Source organism: Lepisma saccharinum, chromosome 2 (genome assembly GCF_977018435.1).
Source record: "Lepisma saccharinum chromosome 2, izLepSacc3.1, whole genome shotgun sequence".
Taxonomy (NCBI): Eukaryota; Metazoa; Arthropoda; class Insecta; order Zygentoma; family Lepismatidae; genus Lepisma; species Lepisma saccharinum.
Window position 1 is genome coordinate 24,145,892 of NC_139230.1, and position 27,379 is coordinate 24,173,270.

Here is a 27,379-nt window from a genome sequence, read left to right on the forward strand (position 1 = left end):
CATGCGAATGCGTACAGGTCACGTCGTTATACATCCCAGTTCATATATCGTGCCTGCAACTTCCTGTCCGTGTGGAGAAGCTATCCAATCAATCACCCATTTGTTCTTACAATGCCCAATTCGACAACAACATCGCAATACACTATACAAACAGTTACACCGTGTGGGTATTCCATTTCCGATATCCCTTTCGACTCTACTCTACGAGCCGCGGTCTGATGTCATGTGGATACTGTACAGCTTTGCACGAAAGAACAACATGGTAACATAAACAAACAGACATTTGGAATGTAAACAAACTTTCTCATAACAAACCAAATAGGACCCCTGGCAAGAAACCGCTCATAGGCGGTGTGTGCCACACAAAGAAGAAGGAAGGAAGCCACCCACAGTATATCTACACTGTGTTTGTTTACTAATAGTCTATTGATGCTTGTGTTTGTTGTTATGATAATAGAAGCTTGTAATCATCTATCAGGTAGATTAGTTAATTCAGAGAGATGAACGATTTCTAATCAACCTGTAAAGTGTGAACTTAAGCCATTGGCATTATTTAAAAAGTCTGTAGAGAACTTGAGAAAAAAAGACAATTTTGAAAAATCAGAGGACGACAATGAACACGAAACGTCAAGATTTTCCAGCAGCAAATGTTGTTGAATGCTCGATTAATGAATCAAGGCCTAGCCTTTATGGTGCTACTGAAGGTTGTGTTGATGGAATGCATCAATCTGGATCATTGTCAGATGTCAATGAAGGTGAAAATGGTAAGTCCAAACTTCTTCTCGAGATAATTATTTATTTAATTTTGCTTGAGCGTATACGTGGTCTTCGCCCTTATCTATTTCTGTTAATATTATTGCCTAAATAAACAAAATTAGGAGGCCTGCTTCACGAGAGCCCTCCCCCCCGAATGTTTTTGAGATTTTAATTTTTTCATAAAGATGTAGTATTTCTAAGTCTAACCCTCCGGCGGGCGCACTGGGGGACTTTGTTACCCCACAACCACATTTTTTTGCCATGTCGAGACATGATTGTCGCCACCCTACTCCCTACCACCCGTTCTGATGGACTAATATTTGACACTCGTCTATCATGGGATGAGCATATTAACCGTGGTAAATGTTTACTATCCTTCGGACACCTATAACTTCTGAGTTTCTTCAATTTCTGACATTTGTACTTACCTATCTGCTTCGCGGATCATTTTTTAACGTGTATTCACGTTTTTTTGATCAATTTTTTTTTTTTTTAAAAAAAAGTGTTTTTGTAACTGAAGAACGTACGTTTCCGCAAATAGTTTGTGGGGCTATGTGTCAATGGTGTGTGGGGCTATGTGTCAATGGTGTGTGGGGCTATGTGAGAATGGTGTGTGGGGCTACACATATATTTTTGAAACCAATTTTTAACTATTGTAACCTATTGTGACCCTACCTAACCTAACCTAACCTTACCGGAAATGGTTCGTGGGGCTATGTGTCAAAGGTTGAATTTCCGCTATGAAACATTCCCACATCACACAAAACACCTTCCAGATGTTAGACAATACTACAGGAACTTATTACGGTAAGTAGTTTCTTCTGTAGAAATCTGTCGGCTACTGCATATATATTGCCTTATACATAAAATTATTACATCTGGCAAGCCGTCGTATCTGGCAGACATGTTGATCTCTCGCACCAGTATTCACAGCCACCATACAAGAAATAATTTCAAATTTAACCTTCCACTCTGCAACACAGGCATATCATTCATCGTTTTCATATTTTGCTGCAAAAATATGGAGTGCCCTACCTAAGACCATGTCGAGCATATCTAAAATAGAATCTTTCTGAAATGAAGTAAAGAATTTTCTTTTGGCAGACCAGAGATTGTGTTCAAATACTGTGATGTAACTTGTATGTTTATGTTTTGTATTTTGCCTGCATCTTTTTTTTAAATTTATTTTTTATTCATTTTATTTTATTTTTATGTTGTTGTCTTTTCACAATTTTTGTATCATTTTATTCATACATTTATTACAATAACTTTATCAATAGATTTTGTAACTAAATCATACACTTTATTGTACACTGTAATAACTAGGGCTCGGAAGTTGAGGAAATATCCTTTTTTTACCTAGTGTCCAAAGACGAGGCCCAACATAATATATGTTCATTTTGGGTCATTGTAGGCCAGAAAAAGGTGGGTTTTATTTGTCCTTTTTTGCTTTTTTCGGCGTTTTTAGAGCTTACTGGTCCTTTTTTAGCCTTTTTTTTTTTTGCAACTTCACCTTCTTTCGACTACGTTTTTACTTCCCATTCTCAATTTGAATCATCATCAGATCATCACCATCACCTCTTAAACATCCTTTCTGTAGTAAAGAAATAATAATAAAAAAAAATATATATTTGAACCATCCCTGGAACGAGAGAAAAACATTTTTAAACGACTGAAGCAGGTACGGTACAAGGTCCTTGAACCGTAACTTGTCTGGAAGCTTGCGCTGTAACTGGCAATTTTCTCTTGTTTTGAAGCTTTCAGCACGGTGTATACGACCATATACATTAAATATGTCATTAAAACTGAAGTTATTAATTAATTTGGATCAGATTTATACATCCTTTTTTCCATTTTAAGGTCCTTCGTTTGATATTTTTAGCTCTTTTTATAGGTCTTTTTTTTTTTCAATTTATAGGTCTTCAACTTCCGAGCCGTAGTAATAACATATGTGTAAGAAATGTAAATTTAAATGTAATCGATGACACGGGTTAGGTGGCAGAACAGCCTCAGGCTGAACCTCGCTCACGCAAATAAAGAATTTGAATTTGAAATTTTGAATTCTTCAATTGGAGTTTCTGCTACCGACGTAGGAAGGTGCCATTCTTCTCTCTACCTTTCTCTACATACCAGAGGCGTTTTTCCATTTCTTTGCATGAGTCACCCCACGCACCTTCTTGTGTAACTAAAATTTTAATTATTATTATTATTTTTATTTTGCTTGCATTTGTATCTATTAGTAGTTTTATCACCGATCCCTATTATAGCAATGAAGTTTAATATTTATATCGATTCATCATGCCATTTATCTGATAAACAACAACTTCTTATTGTATACGTGAAAATAAATAAAAAAATATGTATTTCTATACATTTGTACACTCAAAGACACAAACATCAAACATTGTGCGTAAGAACCTTGTTATTGTACAAGAGATTAAAATATTTAAACTAAAATATACAAATATATTATCTCATACACGTGACAGCATGTGCCACATATTTTTCTTTCTCATACAAGATTGTGCCGACCCTTTGTCCCCGTGATGTCATTTTTTGATGTGATTCCACACAGAGTAGTATGGACTCCTGAAGACAATACCGAAGCAACACAACCGTCTGCTTCACTAGCATTTTGTGTACATAAACAAAAAAGCTGAAAAGATGAATATAGCTACTGCATATGAGAAGATAGCACATATCTTCTCACTGTTGCAGGAGAAGATATGATATCCATTTCATTCCCTGTAAGGTTCTCATTCTGCAACTTTTCAATAATTCATAAGTACCTTCAACATGCCAAAATGCCTTTACAGAGCATGTATGTACCAACATCTTATCCACTCCTCTTCATATTTCTTCCATTTATGTCACTTCTTACATATAAACAGCAAAATTTTCATGCAGATGTGTCCCAGTTATCGATGAAGCGAACTGAGAGTGCTGCATCGTTAAAAACCGACCAAACTCTCACACAGAAACACATTTTTTTTCTGATACGACACACAACTCATACGATTGACAGAAATACCAAATCAAGTCCCAACCTCTTCTTGTTACATCTGCTATTTTTTGCTTTCATGCAATATTGCCATACACATCTATTTACGTAAATGTTATTACTATTTGATACCCCCTTTTTTAAAAAAATTACCAACCATTATTTCTCCCTCTATAAGAGAATGCATAATTATAATACCTAATCATGTCAATTACACCCTGATCCAATTTAACGATTACCCCTATGCATGCTCAAAATTTATTTTGTGACATACTAAACACGGATAATATATCACGATTTGCTGTGTCATCACTAATGTGAGTCGACGTGTGTGACGACGCATTATAGTGGTGCAAAATCCAAGAATTGTATTTCCATAACTCTGGTCTTTTCCAGCGAACATTCTCACACAGACCCGTCATAACGGTCGCATAAAACTGTTTATTCACAGTTTGTCCTGCTGGAAGGAATTCTGAGTGCACAACACAACGATAATCAAAGAAAACAATGAGCATGACCTTAATTTTTGAGAAAGTTTGGCATGGTTTTTTGGGTTTTGGTTCATTTTTGAAGCGCCATTCCGAAGATTGTTGACCTGTTTGCATGTCATACTCATACATCCATGTCTCATCACCAGTTATGATGCATTTCATGAAGTTTGAGTCTCTAGAGGCTCGCAAAATCATGTCTTCAGCAACATCCCTGTGATGTGCTTTTTGCAGGAAATTCAGCTCCTTCGGAACATGTCGTTCCGCGACGCGTTTCATGCCTAACATATCAGTCAAAATGTTGTGAACGGACTTTTGTGATATGCCAAGCTCACGAGCCACCTCTTTCACACTCACACGCTGGTTTTCAAGCACCATTGTCCTGATTTTTCCGATGTTTTCGTCAGTCGTTGACGTGGAAGGTCGACCAGAATGGGGCAGATGAGCAACAACTTCTGCCTTTTTTGAAAGCCTTGTACCATGCATACACTTGTGTTTTTGACCGACACCAATCACCAAAGGCCTTTTGTAGCATTTTCAATGATTCAGCGCATGACAGTCCTTTGGCAACATAAAATTTCAAACAAATTCTTTGTTCGATATTTGTCTTCATTCTGCAAATCGCAGGACACTCGTCAACACAACTAATGTAAACAGCTGCTGTGCACAAACTGATGGATAGATTACTCTACCCCTCTGCGTGGTCATTCAGTGCAGTGCTGCCATCCTACGGACAAAATGAATTCTCGATACCTCCAATGTGGAACTTTTACCAGCCAAATTCCGGGTATTTTTTTTTACTGAAGGTGGCGTTCATTTCGATCTTCAGCTGAGAGATCGGGAGAAGCGTGGCGGGCAGCGCTGACAGAGATGCCGACATTTGCGGCCTGTAATGCCCGCTTATTTTTATGGACATTTGCAGACATTTATATAAATATTGCAAAACGAGCACTAACCTGTGTTATAAGAGTACGGTTTTAATTTTAGTAGCTTAGTGGCTGTATGTGCTGATGATTTTGACACGCTCATCTCCTGTGAAACATGGCGTAGAGGTTTGTTTGGAGAACGTTCTAACATTGCACCAATTTCATCTAGTTTTGCTTCGGTTAGAATCCGGCATTTTTGCTTAGGTGTTTTAAAATTTAACGATCCAGTTTCTCGTAATTTAAGGACAAGATGTCTAACCGTATCTCTATGTGGTGGTGAAATGCCTTGGAATTTCTGTACAAATTAACTACACACGTCTCGACATGAGTCTGTTTTCACGTAAGTGTCATACATAAAAATTCTTTGTTCTAACGTGAACCTTGTGGCTGGCATTCCAATCATCTCACTGACACAACACACATACACACTGCAATAACACAAACAAGTAATGGCAAGTAACCAAGAATAACACTCTTGCGCACAGTACAAAATTAACACGCTCTTGGTTTACATCTGCTTGCCACTATATTCACAGCTCTGTCTTCATCTAGTCGCGAAGGAACAAAATACTCGAGCTCGGAGATTTCGGATTGCAAGGAAGCTCACGAAACATTGACTTTTAACGGTTTCGTCTGCAGCGTAATCTTGATACAGTGTTGCACATTCGAAACCTCCAAACGAACCCCATCGACACAAAACTCTTTCAAGGATATAAACTTAAGCAGGACGTTACTGGTCAAAACTATGATTAAAATGTTTTATTATCTGTGGCTCTTAGCATTGTTTCTAAAGCGTATTTATTTGTGTGATGAATTACAGAAGAACTTTCACATGTTATAACACAGGTTAGTGCTCGTTTTTCAATATTTATATAAATGTCTGCATATGTCCATAAAAATAAGCGGGAATTACAGGCTGCAAATGTCGGCATCTCCATCAGCGCCAACCGCCACGCTTCTCCCAATCTCTCGGCTGAAGATCGAAATGAACGCACGGTATATGCTAAATGTAGTTTTTCTGCATTTTGCCTAGGCATTTAACGCTAACCAGAGTATCTATAAGGATGTTATTTGCCATAAAGCAACATTATATAAAGGTAGGTAATAACAACATTTCCCGTGGAAATGAAGCCTCGGTGTGCAAGGGGTGACCTTCCACGTACTACACCCAATTGTCAACCTCACTTCCACGTAGTACACTCTGGACTGCATTTTGCAGACATACGAGGCTCTGGCCCTGGCCAGTATAATTCTGTGCGTTGTTCTGTGTCTTGTCCTTATGTCTGCTGAGTGCCTCTTTAGAGCCTCAGGTTTCAACGGAAATCAGAATATTTTAATATTTTAGTTACGACACAACATTCCAGTTATGTTTATTTTAGTTCTGTTAACCTAAGTCAGAATATTTTAGTCTTCCAACGTTACAATTACGTTATTAGTTACATTTTAGTTCAGGTAAGGGGCTGGACCCCGTATAAAGTGACGGGTGACACACCTAAATTTTTAAATTCAAAATCAAAAATCAAATGAAGCCTCTTTGATAGCATATTGGTTAATGCTGTCACATTGTAATCAAGGGGTGCAGTTTGATTCCTGGTGGAGGCACATTTTAACTGCATGTCTAGTACAGATTATTCCATCTGAGCATGAAGTGAATTTAAAGCAAATTTTGTCTCGTGAAAATGGTCACAGATATGCTCCAGAAGTGCAAAATTGTGCACTTTTTATTTTTAATGCAGGAACCTTTTGTATCTGTGTTGAGGAATGCATCCTGAAAACTGTACTTGTACATAGTGTAAATCAGGGGTTTCCAACTGGTGGCCCGTGGGCTGCATGCGGCCCCCGTTGCCTTTTTCTGCGGCCTGCGAAGCCAGTTCGCAAAATACATTAATTTTATTTATTTTTATTAAAATACGTTCTTTTTTTACTGAAGGAACGGATGTTCTTTGAAGAAAGACAATATCACAGGTAGAATTGATTTTGCAGTCAATAATGATCATCAGAAGAATCTAAAGTGACGTAACTTTCTCTTCACACCATGCATTCCATCCCTTCGCTATGTGGAATGAACTCGCGTGCTTTCGCGAAGGCTTCACTCTTTGTGTTCAGAAACAAACTGCAGAGCGGCGCTATAGAGATCTGTTTTACTACGCAGGAAGTACGAAGAGATTTCGAGTGTTCCAACTCGGATTGTACTGCGACTGATTGTTAAAGTTTGTTCAAATATCGAAATGAGCAATATCTCCTAAAAACGTAAGATTGAAAATTAAAATAGCTTCTCTCCAACTTAAATTGCGTGATTTGCAAGGCGATGTGTTCCTTCAAACTAGGCAAGAAAAGGGGCCAGAGTTTTTCAAATACCTTTCAAGAGAACGCTTTCCAAACCTTCGTAGTTTTGGGCAAAGAATGACATTGATGTTCGGCAGCACATACACGTGTGAAAGTGTTTTTTCTTCAATGGAGTTCATCAAGAACTGCTACAGAAGCAGACTGGCAGATTCTTCACTGCTTCACCTTCTGAGACTTTCAAATACAGAAATTCAAATACAACTTTAATAAAAGAAGCAGATCGGGCTCAATTTTCACATTGAACACTTACTATGAAGGATTCTTATTTGTATGGTGTGTCTTTAATTTCTTTCAATTCATCAATAAGAATTGGGTTTTTGTGAAATAAATTGTAATTATACAATTTTGATTTGTAATTCCATTGTTTTATTGCCTCATTTTAGAAATTTAGGTCATGCAAAAGTACTACATTTTCAGTTCAGTACTTAAATTTTTTGTAATTTTTAATCCCCCCCCAAAAAAAATGTGGCCCGCCTATCAACTGCTGGATATAATTTTGGCCCTCGGACCTTTTGAAGTTGGAAACCACTGGTGTAAATGCATTCGCTGATTGATAAACTTGAATTTTTTTATTTTCATTTATTTATTTTTTGCAGGAACATTCTTTGAGATTGTACAGCAACCTCATGTGCTACAAATTATCAGGATGTAAAGAGTAGCAAGTTCATACAGTATAATTGTAGCCATAAAAACGCACCTTTAAAATATGATTCATATGTGCCCTCTGATTGGGAAAATCATGCCATCCTAAACACTGACAAAACTCTATTAAGGCTATGTACAGAATTGTACATGCACAATGCATTAATAGACCAAAGCCCGTGTTTTATTAACATTTTTTAGTGTTTTAATACAATTTGTTGGAGAACTTGTCTATCCTTAATGCAATAAAACTTGTGTTTTGTAATGGTTGCTTCTGGGGAACTGGGGGAGCATGAGTTATGAAAAAAACAATGTGGAAATGAATTTTGTATTACAACTGCAACTTCAGTAAGATAATAAATATAGTTATATAAAACTTATAATACTAAAAGCTGTAAGCTTAAGTGATCTATCACTGCTAGACTCCCTACTCCGTGCATAGCACTTGTTGCTTCTAGTAATAACCATGTGCACATATGACTCCAAGTTCCATGTTGCTCTTACTCGAGAATAAGAGAGAGAGAGGAGATAAGGCTAGTGTGGTTGCCAGTTTTATTCTGCTTCTTCTGTAAGACTCGACAAGTGTGGGCATTGTTATTTACGAGGGAAATATAGAGGCAAAAATATTTGCCACACAAAGTAATGTGGTTCGATGCAAGGGAAACAACGGCAGCGGAAAAGTTTTATACTTTGTTTTTTTTGTACAATTTTGTCCGGGAGGATGGTAGATTTGGAAAGGTGCCTGGAAGAAACACTGCATGTGGCATAGTGGTTAGCTATGCTATGATGCCAGGGTTCCTGTGTTCATATCCCAGCCTGGGCATGGGTGTTCTTTGCGAGTGTCCCTTCATGAATTTCATCATATCATCACTCATCCTCACAATTACCCAAAAGTGGCAGAAAAGCAAAGTAAAATAAACCAAATCAAGCATGCATCTCAGGAAGGAACTTGATAGGCATGGTCATTTTATTGAATTCTCACACTTGAAATTAAACCTGTTAATGATAAACAATGTACCATGTGCTACAATGAACTGAAAGTAATGGGATATTATTGTTCTACATATTTTTCTTTTCAGAAATAGAAGCATTAAATTTGCTGAGACCCCAAGAAGCACCACCTTCCAGGCATGCTCCATCATTAGTTTTTAACTATGGATCTGTGGAATCTACTTATACTCAAGACAAGATCAGAAGGAAGTTGAGATTCTTTTTCATGAATCCAATTGAAAAGTGGCAAGCTAAAAGAAGATTTCCATATAAATTTGCTGTACAATTAATAAAATTAGTTTTGGTTACTATTCAGGTTTGTATCAACTATTACGTTAAATATATATCTTTTTTATTCTATATCAGTTCACTCAGGCCCGTAGCCAGAATTGATCTCCAGGGGGGCTGATAAACTGAGTCCATTTCCAAAGGTTTAACAGTATTATGTGAAGATAAATGATGTGTCTGTGTGTGGGGAAGGGGTTGTTCATTAAGTTAACATGAGGCAGAAAATCTAAAAATAGCATTCAAATACATAAAGTTTCTTTTCAATATCTTACACACCCCTCCTTCCCACTCATAGCTGAAGCCGAAACAAAATATTGTAATTACTTCCTACTACTTTGACTTCAGCTCGTAAATCAGATGAATGAATGTTATATCTGTTCTTTGTATTCTGTGAGAGAAATAATATATGCTGTCTACATTTTCACTCGTCACTACAAACAAATTTTACAATGTAGTTTTATCTAACTTCAGAGGGGGCTGACGGCAATGCCAGGAGGGGTTCAGCTCAGCCCCCCCCTTGCCCCTGCCTGGCTATGGCCCTGAGTTCACTTCTGTTTCATATAGTGCAGCATATCCACATTTAGCATCTAATATTAAAATGTATGTTTTCTCCTAGCAGACAAATTAAAATTCTCCTTTGAAACTGATTTGCATCCTTTATTTTATAAAGCTTTTATCTCTTGTATGAAATGTCTATACAAAGTTATAATTGTTTGAATTAATGTGTTGTATTTAATATTATACATTGCAGTGTAAAAAAATTACTTGCTCAACATTAACATATAGTTTTTTAGTAATACTTCTTAAATATTTCAAAATGTTCAACTTTGTGTCTTTTAGAAAATTATGAGACTGGTAGGTTGAAACTTGCATGGTTAAGATTGTTGAGCAATTTTACTTTTAAACTGTCACTGTTGGCAGGAATTGGTAAGAATATGAGAATTTGGTTTCATTATCTATTCAAGGTGGCAGAGAGGTGTTTTTGTAGCCCCCTGCAGTCAAATGTGTCCTTCGTATGTATGTATGTATGTATAATGTATAACATGTATAAGCAGCATTAGAGAGGTTGATGGATATCTCCTCACCCCCTCCTCCCAACCTGATACTGAACAGACAACAAATTAATTTGTGCCACAAATATACTCTACCTTATTCCCCGTGCTTCCTTTTATTGGTAAGATGTATGTGTCGGGAAGTAGGTAAGGTTAGGTAAGGGAAAATTCCCGTGCACTTTGCACCATGCTATGAGGCATATATAGGTGGGATGTGGGGGTAAGGCCCCACACATTCTATCGATCTATGCCATGTTAGATGTGATGTGATCAGCACCATACTTTACCCTCAGATATAGTTGAGGCTGAATGAGCCCCAGAGCCACTTTATGCAGGGACAAGAGCTGGAAAATTCTGATCTTAGATCACCCACCCCGGGAATCTCACCCAGGTCTCCTGCATGGCAGTTAGACACCTACCTACTAGACCACCATTGCGATGTAAACTCAAAAAAATTTACAGATCTATAGATCTAGACATCTATATTTTTACATGAAGGAAAAGTGGCACAACTTTGCGTATTCCTATATTCAAGTGATTTGCTTTATTTTACTTTGCTTTTTGTGCCACTTTTGGCTAATTTGCAAAGATGGGGATGAGTGATGGTATGATGAAATTGATGAATGGACACTCACAAACATCCGTGCCCAGGCTGGGATTCGAACCCGGGACTCCTGGCATCATAGTGCAATGTGCTAACCACTCTGCCACCGAGACCGACATATTCAAGTCGACTTACAATTTAAGTGCTAGGTGTTGGAGTTTATTTTACTCAGTACCACCTGCATGCAAAGTCATCCATTAGCTCCCATTCACATTTGATTTGAGAGATTCTGGGTTCTATCCTAGGTAATGACTCCAAATTGTTGGTGTTGACCCAGCATCATCACGAGCATTGGGAATTGCCAGATAGAATGCACCGACTCCCTCAACAAAAAGACACTTGGAAGGTTTTGTTTCTGAAAGGGCTGGAATTTACTTTTGATTTTAGTGGACATCAAAGCTACTTATACTTAGTGATTGACTTCTTTTCATTTCTTAGATTTTTTGTAAAATAAAACTTTATTTATGAAAATAGACAGTAAAGGAAGTAAAGTGCTGCCCTGTGCTTTGCACCACGCCATGAAGGCATATAGGGGGTGTGTAGTTAGGCTCCCACACTTTCTTGATCACAGCCGAATGTGGGGATGATGTGATCAGCACCACGCCCCTTGCATCTTTACCTCCCAGGCTTTCCTCCAGGTACCCACTTTATACAATACTGTGTGGGTGTCGGAGCCGCTTGAACATGTGGAAAAAAATCCGGTTCTCCCCTGTCCGGGATCAAACCCAGGTCTCTCACATGGTAGTCAGACTAAAACTAGATAGTAGTTTAAATATTCATAGCACAGTATAATTAAAACATTCTAAAATAAAGAGGAAAAAAGTAGTTGTGGAGACTGTTACAACAACTGAGGGGTTTCAGAGCACAAGTGGCGTAACTCCACTTTTGTGGAAATCGATTGATTGATTGACTTGCTTCTTGTGCCACTTTTGACTAATTTGTGAAGATGGGGATGAGTGATGATATGATGAAATTGATGAATGGACACTCGTAAACATCCATGCCCAGGCTGGAATTTGAACTTGGTACCCCTGGCCTCACAGTACGCTGTGCTAACCACTCCACCATGGGGACTGTCTTGTGGAAATGGAGTTACATGTAAAACTTAGAACAGTAAAGTATCAAGATTTCAGTACTAGAAGTATCTCCTAAATGAGCCTTTTGTCTCAAAACTGTCTGGAATGGAGTTATGCCACTTGTGCTCTGCACCTCTCAACAGTTGGACCTGTAAATCTTATCTCCAATTGCAGATATACAGTATTTAAGTATGCCAATAGTAAACAAAAGTAGTGGTTTGTTTTATTCAATGCTCACCTCGAACAGTGGAAGGCTTTCCAGTTCAAATTGTGACCCAAGAAAGTAAATCTATTTTACCAAAATAGATTTATTTTTTGCACATATTGCACAATCTGCAATGCAGTCTGCTTCTTAAGTCAAATGTTTGCATGTAATTGACACTGTTCAATTTCAGGGATTATTCAAAATTTCCACAGCATATTGATATTATTGTGAGGCCTCATGGAAAGAGTGGGGGTTGCAGCATAGTGGGGCTGCTATGCCACTTCTTGGATCGATCTTTACATACGAGGCATGTCATTGAAGTAAGACCCAGATGGATGCAGAAAAGTGTACAACGAATATTGTTTCATGTGTTTCCTGAATTTTTGCATGCATGTTTCTCACCAAAAAAAGGACATCCATTTTATTCCTTACCATTCACATTGGTCTTCCCTCCCTTTAAATTCGGACACAATTTCCTCATGTTTCATTTGTTCTTTACACCGTCACCATAAACTTCAACAATCAGCCTGTAAATTCCCTCTGTACTCTATATTTTTTGTGTTTATACATCTTATCAGTGACCACATATATCCTAAGTTTATGCATATGAATATCTTAAGTATTTTTTAATAGGAAACAATTTTTTTTATTCATACCTTTTCCCCCTTTAATTTCAGCTGTGCTTGTTTGCAAGTAGCAGGTATAATCATGTAAATTATACATCAGACAACAAAGTTGCCTTTTCTCATTTATTTTTAAAAGGCTGGGATGCAACAAGGGAAGTCATCTCTTATCCTCCTGCATTAGGACCTCTAGCTATTTACAGGATTAATAGTTTTTATGAGACTTTAGATTATGCGATTCATGGGGTAAGTTACAAATTAAAATTTCTTTTTTCCCTTTGTTAAATTTTGTAAACCACCCACAATAATTAATAGATAATGATATTTTTAAAGTTGAAATTAGTCTGTGATTTTATTTTTTTACATCTTATAAAAATTTATAAAATGTCAACAAATATTAGATGAAATAAATTGTGAATGCTGTTGTTTAGGTTGTTTAAACTGAAAATGCCTGAAAAACTGCTTGCAGCATAACAAAGGCAAAATTAAGGATACGAGTTTTACTTGATACCCAAACAGTCTCACATTTTGTACAGTATTATTTTAATGTCAGTTTCCATATTGTTTTGGTCATTTGAGTGTTCTTTTTTTACTAAAAGGTTCTGTAGTTGTCCAGTTTCTGTTTCTTTCTGTGTATTCTGTCCTCTATTCCAGGAGATAATGAACAATTGCTAGAAACATGCATATTTTGTTGTTGATGAAAACATGAAATGTGAAATAACACATTGTAATGTTAATTTTTCAGGATTCTGAAGGGTGTGAGGTGCATTTTCCTACCCTGTTTTCTCACGAAATAATGCAAAATGCGAAATAGACTTAAACACGAAATTTAGAGTTTATTTACTGATGCAACACTTTCTGAAGTCAGAATTATCCTGTGAGTTTTGCAATTCATGGAAAATTGATTAATTCTCCTGTAAATATTTTTATACAGGAATAAACTTGATATTCTTGTAACAACGTAAATGTGTTTTTAGAATGGATATGTTTATTTTGCATAGTAAGTGCAGTTTTTAAATAAAATTTTGGATTATATTCACAATTTTAAAACTTAAATGTCATTTTATTTACAGTTTCTGAATCCAAAATTGACTCAGTTTTTGTACCTAAATTTTGTTTTTTTATTTTCCAAAATTATGTGCCTCTATCAATTGCTATTTTTGTACATTGTATTTTAGGCTTTTGTTCAACCCAGGTAGTTCCTCTCCTTTTATTTGCCATGGAAAGTAAAATAGTAACTTTATATAACTAAAATTAAAATTCACTAAGAAGAATGCTTATGGCTGAAGTTTCTCTTCGTTTCATATTATTGAAAGGCCTCATTGGCCTTGCATTGTTTCATATTTCAAAGGAGTCAAGTTTAATTGTGTTAATAGACATAGCAGTTGTGTTCATTTGCATGTTCCTGTTCTGTCAAAATGCTTGAAGTATGTATCATAATTTCTTTCTGATTTACAGTATTCCAATCTGCAGGATGCAATTGGTCCTTACTCATATCCTGAGGAAGATAACACTATTGTGCCACCTACATTATGTGTATATCAGTATAAAGAAGGCACTATTTTTGGATTTAATGAGAGCTATGTATTCAACAGTGAAGTTTCTGAGCGTAAGTGGCATGTGTTGATATTTTGTTACATAAGGAGAAGATAATCTTATTAAATTTGTTATAAGTTTTTCTATGCAAACTCCATATGGTAGCTCCACTATATATTTACTTAACTGTAAAAATCTGAATTGTTTTACAGTTTTGTTTTAGTAAGGGGATTTTCAAATGTGTGTTGCCCTTGAATTTGTACTGTTGCAACTGTAATATACTGTATCTCAGATTTACAAATTGTGAGAATGTAAAGGGTGTCCCAATATAAATGCAGAATTTAATTTTAAAAAAATACATATATTAGTTGTCAAAGTTATTACATTACATAGTTATTACATTATTTGAAAGGGTAAACATTGCCATTAAATGTGGAATAGGATATCTGACAAATGTCCTCCATGATGCATTTGACACACTCAAATTCTTTTGACAAAATTCTGGATCACATTTTTGCATAACTGCAACTCAGTGCCATTGATAACTCTTTGAATTTCTGCTTTCAATTCTGGAATTGTTTTTATTTTTGCAGCATAAACTTTGGACTTAAATCCCCAGAGGAAAAGAAATTGCACGGTGAGAGGTCACATGATTATGGTGGCCAATTCACTTTGCTGTTGCACGACATCTCGTTGCCCATTAAATTTCTGCCGCAACAAGTGGATTGTTTCATGTGCCGTATGCTGAAACCACTTGTTGTCCAAATACATGCTGACCAAATGAGGACACAAAAAGTCAAATATCATCTCACGATAACATACACCATTGACAGTCATTGAGTTTCTGGCCTCATTTTCAAAAAAGAAAAGCCCAATCACTCCACCAGTATGAAATCTGCACCAAACTGTCACTCATTGGGTATATATAGGCCATTCTTGAATGACTCGAGGATTTTCTATGCCCCAAATGCAACAATTTTGCTTCTCGACACTAAGGTGGAAATGTGACCCGATGTTTCAAATGGTCATCTGGCTTCAGTTCCTGGCATTTTGCATGGGTGCAGATGCAGATCTTTTGTTGTTATAATTTGCTGCATTGTGCTTTTTTGAAGTGTCCAGTTGCAGTGACTGACTGTGCACTGAGTTTTCAGAACATTCCGCCACACTATTGCTCACAGCGGCAATGTTTTCAGCTGAACGGCCGGTACGAGGTTGGCCTGTTTTTTTTTTTTAGTGTTTCCAACCGAAACTGTTAGTTCAACTTTTTCAACTAGTCTTGACAGTTGTCTCATGTGGGGAGTTTCTCCTACCGAAAATGTCACGTAATTTGTTCACAGAGTCAGCAAAACATTCTCCATACTTGTAGTGAATTTTAACGATCATCACTTTCTCCTCCATCATGTAGCGCTCCATATTGACTAACCACAAGGTGTTTACTGCAAGATGTAATCTCGCAGAATACTGCCAACCCTACAGAAAAAAAATGGGGCACAATTTAATTCCTGCATTAATTTTGGGACAGGCTTTATTATGTAGGATGTTTTTGTTTTGAATGTCTCTTTCCCCCTATTATGTTCATTTTGACATATAAAGCCTACAGTGGAATAAAGAAAAACTTAAAATAAAATAATACTTATCTCACTAGTTACTAGAGTTTTTTTAATGGCATTAGGTTGTTTCTTAACACTAACCACCTGGAGTGTTGTCTCTGTAACTGAGCCTAGGAGATTAATGAGGCAGTTACAATAAACATAGAAACAAACAATGTGTAAGCTGCGATTATCATCACACATTCTCTATAGATTTTGCAATACCACCTACTATTTGCATGTGAACATACATTAAACTTAAGATAATTATACTCAGCATGGATTTTTTGCTGTAAGTTATCAACTTCTCCTCAGGCAAGGTAGTTCCACATCTTGTTATATTAATGCTAAGGTGCTTGGGACATTGTCTACTGGTTAAGTGTAAGTATCAGTGGAACATGAATTGAACGGGCAACATAAAACTTGGTTGCGTGGTGTGAGTAGCAGAGTTTATATCTTCCAATAGGGTCATAGGCCCATATTTTCTGCATGACACCATGAATGGCGAACACTACCTGACAATGTTGCAAGGGTATGTTTGGCCCATTATATCTCGCTGGGGAAATATTGGTGAGCTTTTTTTCATGCAAGACAGTGCACTTCTACACTTTGTACTTACCGCACGGGCTTAGTTGGACCACAATTTTCCAGGGCATTGGCTGGGATCAGAAGGACCTCACAAATGACTTGCCAAAAGCCAGACCTCATGCCCTGCAACTTTATTTTGGGGCTGGGCAAAGGAGAAGTGTATAAGTCAAAACACTGCACTGTGGAATAATTGGAGGAGCAGATTCAGGATGTTATCACAAACATCCCAAAGGAATTCCTACAGAAGACCATGGATTCCACCCTGTTTGTTGAAGGAAGCTGGTGGATGCCACCAGTACTTACATTGAATTCTGAGCTGGCACATTTGTAATTCTATTTCATTTGTATATGTATAGAAAATGTCATTGATATTGCTTATTACAAAAACAACAGCAAATTTTCAATGCCTGGTTACTTCTCACCCACCCTGTACAATAAGAAGACTGTGCCAGCTGGAATTACAGCATTATGGCCACCTGTGTTCTGGGTGTATGCTGTTCTATGTTTTTTTATTGATATTATTTGATCTTGAGGTCTATTTACAGTCTCAGCTTATGTGAACAAATAGTTGAATTGATACGTAAAACGTTTGTGAAGTAAGTTATTCTGTATTATGTTGTTGGGCCAGTAGATATGATGCTGGAACACCTTGTTCAACTCTAACTGCTACACTGATCTCAAATTTCACAATAGGCCTACAGGGTGTATGTGTAATTGTGGAAAACATGAAAGAGTCGGAGAATTTATTTTGCTGGAGAAGCAGGGGCAGCGCCAGGGGGGGCATGAGGGGGTGCTTGCGTGCCCCTTAATTTTCTTCAGCACTCCCTATGTTATATATACAGGGAGGTTATTGCAGCATGCCACCGCAAGAGCTTCGGCCGCTTGCCGGCCCAGTCATGCAACAGGTGCCGGCAAATTGCGTAACAGATAGCCCGTTACACAAACCGCTTGTTTTGTAATGTTTCCACTTTTCACAATTATAGTTACAATTACAACTTAAATAAGCACGTACCTTGTCGTAAGGATGCTGGAAAATGTGTCCTCTAAAATACAAATATTTCTGGCACTTTATTTTTGACATGTAATCTTTCTTAGACACCGCGAGAGCTTCGGCCGCTTACCGGCCTTGTCATGCATCAGGTGCCGCCAAATTGCGTAACAGATAGTCCGTAACAGAAACCGCTTGTTTTGTAATGTTTCCACTTTTCACAATTACAGTTACAATTACAACCTTATTTCAGACATCTAATCTTTCTTAGACATCTCTACTTTATCCTCGGTTGACAGAAAGGGAAGACAGCATCGCGGCGCATAAAGCAAACCGAAAGTGTAAAATTATATTTAAAACTAATAATAATAATGATGATCACTAACCTTCTGTGTTATAAATGATGTTGAAAATGACCTCCTTCAACACCAATACATTTCCGGCATCTGCGTATGAAATTCCTCTGAACATCCATAAGCTCCTCAGGTGTGATTCTGGCAATTTCTCTTCTTATATTTTCTTTTAAATCCTCTATTGTACGCGGGTTATTCTGATACACTTTGTTTTTTAATGTTCCCCATAAATAATAATCACAAGGAGTAAGATCGGGGCTACGAGAGGGCCACAACTCAGTACTGATAATTCTGTCCTCAAAAATCTCGGCAATAAAATTAAGTGATTCATAAGCAGTGTGAGCAGTAGCAGAGTCCTGCTGAAAAAATGACTGCTGGCATTCAATGTCCGTTAATTGTTCAAAAAAAGGTTGTAGTATGTCTCTTCGATACCTTTCACCATTGATAGTACCTTCATAAAAAATAGGCCCTATTATTCTGTGCGCATTCAAACCACACCACACACCAATTTTTGCAGGATGGAGCGGAACTTCATGCACAAGGTCAGGTTTTTCTGCGCTCCAATAGCGATTGTTTTGTGAAATAACTCGGCCATTCAATTCGAACCAAGCTTCTTCTGAAAATATGATTAATTCTGGATTTACTCTGCCAGCAACAATATTATCCAGCATCCAGTTACAGAATCGAACTCTAGTCGCGTGATCGCGCGGTTGCAATTCATGAACCACTGTAATTTTGTAGGGTTTTAATCTAAGTAATTTAGTGGCATTTCGTGCTGAGGATTTTGAAATGCCTGTTTCCTGAGCAAGCCGACGGAGGGATTTTTTTGGAGTATGTTCAAGTCGTTCACCAATTTCGTCTAGCTTTTCTTCCGTAAGAACACGTCGTCTGGAAACACGTTTCTTAGGTTCAAGAGATCCTGTCTCTCGTAATCTTTTAACGAGGTTGTAAACAGTATGTCTGTCCGGAACAGGATTGCCAGGAAATTTTCTTGCGAATCGCCTGACTACTTTTCTGCAAGAGTTCGTTTTCACGTAAGTATCGTACATAAAAACTCTTTGTTCAAGACTATATTTGTTTGGCGGCATAACTAATGAATGAATAACAAATAACACGATAAAGCACTAGCACTTTAGCACACCAACTCAATAACACAGTATAAACAACACGAGTACTGATAAACGCAAACCGAAGTGAACACGTCTAAACAACTGGTAGCCGACAGCTGTCGCATTCGCGTAGTATCGAGAGGCTTCTCGCGGCTTACCACTACTCCGATAAGCCGCTGACGCTCTTGCGACATCTGAGGAATTTCGCTTCTAGCGTCGGCTCTATAGACACTGGATGGACCAAATTTTGAGGGAAGCACAACAAAAGACTACTCTATGAGGATATGTAATGCTCCTGCCGCAACTTTGAAAAAAAAAAAATATGGAAATTACGACGTTCAGAAATTTTGCGTAATTACGGGGAAAATAGAACTTTGGGATTTGGCCCCCGTTTCCCCCTGGACTCACAATTGTCGGAATTTACATAAAATGTTGCTTTTTGTTCATTCTTACATTTAGAATTTAAATTTCTTAAAAAGATGCAGTTGTTGAGCAGTTATAGCCTTTTATATTCAGTTTATCCCATAGTAGCAAAAGGGGAAAAGTGCTTATTTCAAATGGCGCTCTCAGAAAGAAAAACGCACACAGTGTATGATCGCTACTTTACTTCAAAAATATTCACACGTTAAAATTAAGTGACACTGTTAAATAATTCGTTTATCTGCGCTTTCGTTTTGCATAATAATGTATACGTAACCTCCCCCCTCGAAAATCTTGGGCACGCCACTGACTCTAGTGTTCAAAAGGATTAATCTTGTGTTATCTGCAAAATAAGAGTCACGGTTTTGTTTATTCGAAGGCAAGACAAGAATGAAAAATTGAATCCTTTATGTTGGATGAGTCATTGCTGTCATAAGCGATATGGGCAGAAATAAAGTGCCAGAAATATTTGTATTTTAGAGGACACCTTTTCCAGCATCCTTGCGGCAAGGTACGTGCTTATTTAAGTTGTAATTGTAACTATAATTGTGAAAAGTGGAAACATTACAAAACAAGCGGTTTGTGTAACGGGCTATCTGTTACGCAATTTGCCGGCACCTGTTGCATGACTGGGCCGGCAAGCGGCCGAAGCTCTTGCGGTGGCATGCTGCAATAACCTCCCTGTATATGTTATATTATGTCATGTCATCATATTGAGGGTCGAATGATAAGTACCGTAACGAACCTTAAAGTTCGTGGGATCTTAAAAGTATCTAGCAGGTTAACCAGTTAACTGATGGGGTGATGTAACTACTCATCATTCATCCTCTTGATGAGACCACTCGTCATTGACATGACGAGTTATTGCTTGGCATGCGAAAGGTACAAATTACACAAAGGAATTAAACTACTGAAAAGACAATGGCAACTCGTTGGATTTTGTGAACCGTTGAACCTGTATCATGGCTGGGTGTAGGATAATTACCTGTCTAACTGAAGTCTCTGAGCTGAATCGAAAATAGCGAAGTCCTCTGTAAGCTTCTCTCTAAGTGTTGACCAAAGCGTGCTTCCACTATCGACCTCCTGTCTTGCTGACCTCCTCTCTCTACCAACTCAATTCCCAAAGTCCAGTCACTTCCCAGCTTGTCTCACCTCTATATTCCCTGGCCATCGAGCTCTTCCTCGATGCCGAATCGCCGAATCGTGTTTATTATAATTGCTACCATGCAAACCGCTGACACCAAACCCAGAAGTGTTACCTATTTCCTGAATGCTCAGGAGGTTTGCATGGCACAACACAATGCATTGTAAACATGCCTAAGAGGCTTGAGACAGCTGAGAGAAAAACAAGTGAATGCCCTGGTCAACATGAAGCGTTCAGAGAGACTTAATAAAATAAACATACAATCCTATGGATTGATACGTTCGCGCCTCTTAGGAAAAATTTTCTCCTTTGAAAATTTAAAAGTCAAATCGCAAAGCTTGACATGACTCAGGTTCGCCAATTCCATATATTTTCTTAAAAAACCAAATATACAAAAGAAAATCCACCATAACTATCTGTTGTTTGCCGTAGCCTGAATGAAAACAAAAAAAAATTTTTTATTCCCTAAACTCTAAAATGAATAATACCCTTAATACTAACAAATTCGTATGTTTATACGATGTAAAAAACAATAATATATACTATTATAGGACTAGAAATCACAAAAGTTCGTGTCGTTAAGCGAAAACTCGTAATGCATCACATGTGCGTGTACGTAAAGTGTATTATGTACAATCGCTCATCAACCTGCTCCTAGTCAAGAGTCTGTGATGTCTCGCCACGCGGTAGAGACTCTGTGTCTTCCGCAAGGCCAACGGTTGGAGCGTCGTGCAAGATGGAACGGAATTCACAATGTTTGTTTATATTGCACTTGATATAAACTCTTCAAAAATAATAAAAAAAAAAATACCTTAAAAAGGTGCACAAGTAAGTACACGTAAGTAAGCATGTAAAACATTGTCACATCTCACTGTTTTGTTCGTGTGAAAACCTGATCATATCAAAGTGCGTATGTTTTACGAACTACGAAGCACTGCACTCCTAACCTCACCAAATATAAGAACTTGCATGGCTGTGTTGCACCTTCCAATGTAGTATTATACACTATTCAATGTATATAATGAGTTACACTGAAAACTGTCGCTGGTAAAACTTAATTATAGCGTTCCATTTTCTTTTCTACGTTAATCTGTACACTGTATACATATATATGGCTTGGTGAATACCTTTGTATGTCTGCACACACATAAAAAAAATAATCTTGCAGTATTTTATCAACTGTCTACTCTGATTGAAAATATCAGAAAATGTTCAATGTGCAATTGTATTTTTAATTATGTACCATATTGGTGAAACACAATTAACTATTTGGAAAAAACATTTGCATAAAACTAAAGCATACTGTCTGCAATGTTTGAAAGTACTGTAGCTATGCTTGTTATAGCTTGCATGTGCAATTGGATATCCATTATAAAAAGCTTCTTCTTAAAACAAAAATATGCACTAATTGATGCACTGGCCAATTGACACCACTGATGCTTGTCGCTTCCTTGCAGTATAATGTAAACTTAAATGCATATAAAACTAGTTCTTATGCATGACACAAAACTGAAAATGTATATAAGGACTATGGAAAAGTACTGTTTCCCATAATGCATGTTAAATGACCAAATAGATACACATGATAGGAGCTCACATGTGTATGTGTAGAAACACTGTAGCACAATTCTGTAATTATTGTTTGTGACCAGAACTGCTGGTTGTAGAATGTATGTTTTCTCTGCTTCCTCTTCTTTCTGGATTGCTTGTCGTCTTGACTGCATTGGGGCAATGTAAAAATGTAGTAAATTACCCGTAGAACTTGGGAGATGGGGAAAAATTGTTGTTCGAACTGCAAAACAGTGTGGAGGGAAATTTTATCTAGCTCCATCACTAGGTGTTGTTGATAATGTATAGTCCGCTATACTGGAAAATGTATGGTTGACTACATCCTTCCTGTAAAAGGTAGTCTCCGTGTAGTAATTAGAAATGTCTGCATGTCTTCCTCAAATTGGTGGTGACGAATCTCTTCTTGAAATAGTACTTAAAATGTCTGCATGTCTCCCTCGTAAAATGATACTCAGTCTTTCTGCCTGGTAATAGTAGACTGCCTGCGGATGTCCGTAATGAAAAATGCCCATGGATGGTGTAGGCATTGCTTGTCCCTGGCGTTCCGTATAGACAGGTTAGGTTGAATAAAGGGAAAATTATGACAAAGAAAGGAAATTGCAATAGGATGGGGATATATAATTCAAGTATGCATGTACACAAAACCAACTTATTTCCACTGCCTTTTCTTTAAAATCAAATTAAATTGTCTCATCAAAATAAAATAAATTAAATAAATATATAAAATAATTGCCATAACTCTTTGAAAATAAATAAGGAAAATTTAAATAAAATATCCAACCGTAATTAAAATATTAATGTCCATGATTAATGTGTTGCCTTAACCTATTAATTATTACTGCGCTGCTCTGAATTAATCTGTTTCGCAAGCTGAGAATGCTTATACAAATAATATCCTAGGGTTGCGGTTAATAAAACATTCCAAATAACAAAAACTAATATCGACATGGGCAAAGGGTTTAGGACTAATTCTTGAAATGAAATGTTCTTACTAATTGATTGATTAAGTTGTTTTAAAGCAAGTTCAAGCGGAGTCCATTGGGGAATAGTGAAATCAGATAAATTCTTGGGAATATTAGGTAGTAACTCAATTTCCTGCATTCTGACTTGTTCGAAAGCTAAAATTCTTGTGTGTAAAATTTGTTGATCCACAATAATTTGCGAAAAATCCTGATAATTAAAAAATAAAGATTCCCCTTCGTTAAGCTGAATTGATCTGTGCGTGTTCAAATTATTATTCAAATTCTGAATAACAATAAATTGACCTGAGCCTGATAAAAATACCATTACGTGTCCTAATAAACTGAAATAATTTATTGTCAGTAATAGACTTCACTTCAAAATTACAAAATGTAAAATTAATAAACAAAATAAGTGTTGCAAGCATGTTCTAAATGCTACTTCTGAGTTTCGTTGAAACTCCAGGTGGTAACAAATATAGCATCAGGGAATTAAAAAAGGTGATATTCAAATTTGAAACACAATAAAAATAATGAAAAACTTTCTCAATTTCAAATTTCCTTTAAACAAAAGAAATGTATCCACTCAAAACTTCTTGAGTCCGCCGTATACCTCAAATCACTTGGTCGTGTAAACAGACCCGCCGCGGAAAGGTATACTTGACTCATATAAGAATGGTGTGTCAATCCCTTAGGTTTGTTTAAACAAAATAGATAGAGAATAGTTATGCTATATATTAAAATATAAATAGAAATTACTAGTTACTACCTACTGTACTAACATTAACACGAAGTTAATCAGTAAGAAGTAATGAATTTATTGCTGCATTGTCGAATAAGATGCAAATTGGGTAAGTAAGCTAAATTTCCTAATAATAAATATTAATAATAATAATAAATTCTCAAGTTATAACATTTGTGGTAAACCACACTGTTTAAATTCGGAAAGGCTAACGATGCCGTGGCGACTTTTGCTGCACATGCCTGTGCCAATCACCGAGGCTTAGCCTGGCATGTTGCTAATAATCTTGATTATTCTAAGTGCATAAAGTGCTAAAATTGCCCTTTTGTAGAAATTTCCCTGATTTTATCAAAATGTCGTTTATCTTTATCCTGATTTAAACCAAATGTACGTCGAGTTCCCTAAAATTTTACTTACTATAAATATATCTATGAAAAACGGGAAAATTTTGCGAGAAAAACACAAAAAAAAAAAATTCGTCTTGTTGTTCCTTTGAAAATTATTGGTCGTGAGTAGTCTGAAGTGCATAAATGCGACGTTTTACGGTAAAAATTTATCTATATAGAACAAAATATCCCTAACCTTGTTTACATGAACTTCTATCGTAAAAATCAAATTCTGATGGCTATATGCGTAACTAAACTGATCCCCTAAAATTTTAATGGACGACCGCCCCTGGCTGATGTAATCTCAATGCTAAGTGTTTTCTAAGCTTCTAGCGTGTTCAAAGTACTCGGGATAGCGCTTGAGTGCAGAAAAGGAATTCGCTGATACCAGACATTCTAAATTGTGCAAGGTTGCATTTGTGGTCGCTGGACGTAACTGAAAATTTCTCTATGGCGACAACGAGAGCTCTGCAAGTTCGCTGCCGTGATCGGCGACTTCGGGGAAGTTCGGGTTCCGTTCGGGAGGTGGAAGGGAAAAAGGTCGCTGCTTCGAGCAGCAGGCAAAAGGGACGGAGAGAGAAAATGCAAGGCGATGGTTCGCTGACACATTGAATGACGCGTAACTGTTTACAAAACTTTAACTTACTACGAACAAGGTTTAGTAAGCGCTGCGGGAGTTCGAAATAAAGTCAAGGACTTATGAAATGACGTAATAAATGGGATAGAAAGAGAAAAACTTCGTTGTGCTTGCGACAGCGTGTTACTAGAACACTTCCGCGCTCGTAATAACAACAGTTGGGAAGCTGTTAGCAAACTAAATGACTAATAAACCTTGCATAAAGTACAATCAAACGTAAAAAATGAATTATACTTAAAATTTAAATCGTAATGAATATAAAATTCTAGGCGAATGTGAAGTCGTAGAAAATATGGTCTGTAAATGATACAACAGGTTCGGGAAACTGAAAATTTGGCTTACTTTCTGCTTTTAAAGTAACACTTGAAACTTTCTCGGCTTTTACTGGTGACTGATTCGCAAATAACTCTATAACTTTTACAACTGGCTGAACACAGTGTGTTGCAACTGTTTTGAACAAAATTAGGATCCTTGCTTACGGCAAATGTCTGAACTCTATCTTTAACGGATAAAATATTCTTCGGCAAATCTATACTATTGTCTTTAGTGACTAAACTATTTCTGGATGCATCCTGAACTTCTTGTTGTACCCTAGGTTGAATAATAATGGACTGAGGCAATGGAGGCGGTAGTGGCGGATGACTCGTTTTTAATGGTACCACTTCAACAATCGGTGCAATATCGTCGTAAATCTGCTCAATGGGCGGTGAATCATTAAGTTTGCTTAACGGTAATTCGTTGGTACACTCATGGTCATAAGTAATAGATTTCTTGCGGTGACATTGAAAATAACAGATTATGAAAATTATAAAAATACTAATAATAAATATTGTTAATAATAAAATTGTAATTATATTATAAGAATAGTCAAAGGACTTGTTCAACAGATAAATAAAATTAGAAGCTTTTACGTGTGGAAGTAATCCGTTTAAAATAACTAAAATCGCAATGATTTTCATGTTGCTTAGGCAATCAAAACAAACAGTTGTTCAAAACTAACACGTACTTTAAGCCTGCCTAGTCTAAGTAGTAGATATTTTAACTCAACTTTAATTATTTCTGACACTAGGCTCAATTTATCTGCGTAATTTATTTATTTATTTATTCTCTAAATTTATTAGCACTGTTTAACTTATCTTATTTTAAATTTTACTGCAAACTTCTCTTATCTACTTTCAGGTGTTAACGTTATGTTTAAATTCTTTGAAATCAATCGAACCGTAAAAAATTGAGACTGATTTACTCCTGACTACCTGAAATAAAATAATTATTATTTATGCGATCTTTAAATGCATTAAAATACTAACATCACTAAAACTTGAAGAATCTTTAATTCTCTCTACTCATTCTAAAATATGCTTAGCATATTATTGTGGCAAAGCTTTAAACTAAAACCGTTGTGGTTTACTCATTATCATTCTGCGATGGCAGAATGGATTTCCAGGATTATCGGTCATGATCCAATATCCGAAGGAAAATACTTGTAATAGGAGCGCAAAAAATCTTGACGTCGACGTCTACATATTCATATAATATAAATATTCTCATAACTGGCGCTTAAAATAAACTTTGCTAATATAATCATATACCTTCTTCTGAAGAGTAACTATAAAATTCTAGTGACATATTCGCTGAGCGAGTATTATTACATACTGCAAAAACTTTTGCGCCTACGGCACATTATTAAATAATAAGTCTGCTTTTAATCTTTAATATTATTAGTGCTATTTTATTATAAATTATTATTATGTTACGCGAGTGGATTTAATATATTAGACCTGTTTCACTTTAATAAATGCCGTAACTTGGAGCAAAAATTGCAATATTTATATTTTAAGATTTTAAAATAATCTGCATTTTAAAGTTTTTAACATTCGAAGCTACAACGTGCTAAGGATAAATATTCAACTGTCAAACGAAACAATGTTTCGGACAGGAAAAAAAATATATAAATATAAACTAACAATAAAATCTCGTTAATATGTGAGAAACGTCCACGCCGTGTGATGCTCTCCTAATTCTCTTCTAGTTATTCAAAATAAGTTGGCTGTGCCTAACTTTGCTTAAAGCATATAAGTATATGTATATCTGTGTACGGACTCATTCTCGTCACTACTGCTTACCTGTGAACGGACATCTCTCGTCACTGCAGCCTAATTATACATCTATCACTTCTCAACTAGAACTTTTAATTAATCGGGCGGTTTATACCCTAAATCACGGTACGCCACTCTAACTATATACGCTTGGCGTAATAGCGGACATAATTGTACAGCGTGTCGAGGAATATAATTGGCGTTTCGTTTCTTTTCATATTAACATGAATTAAAAATTTTCAGGCAATGTATGCGTAAGTTAAGGT

The 27,379-nt window shown here is 36.7% G+C and overlaps 1 protein-coding gene across 1 annotated transcript in view; it reads left to right on the forward strand.

Moving 5' to 3' along the window:
* Positions 1-406: 406 nt before the first annotated feature.
* LOC145983955 (mucolipin-3-like) overlaps positions 407-27,379 on the forward strand; it is a 67,908-nt gene continuing 40,935 nt past the window's right edge. Inside the window, exons 1-4 of the mRNA XM_083117161.1 lie at positions 407-764; positions 9,239-9,465; positions 13,052-13,243; positions 14,456-14,606. Coding sequence (XP_082973287.1) covers positions 614-764; positions 9,239-9,465; positions 13,052-13,243; positions 14,456-14,606 — 721 coding nt within the window. The 5' untranslated portion in view covers positions 407-613. The remainder of the gene's footprint in view (positions 765-9,238; positions 9,466-13,051; positions 13,244-14,455; positions 14,607-27,379) is intronic.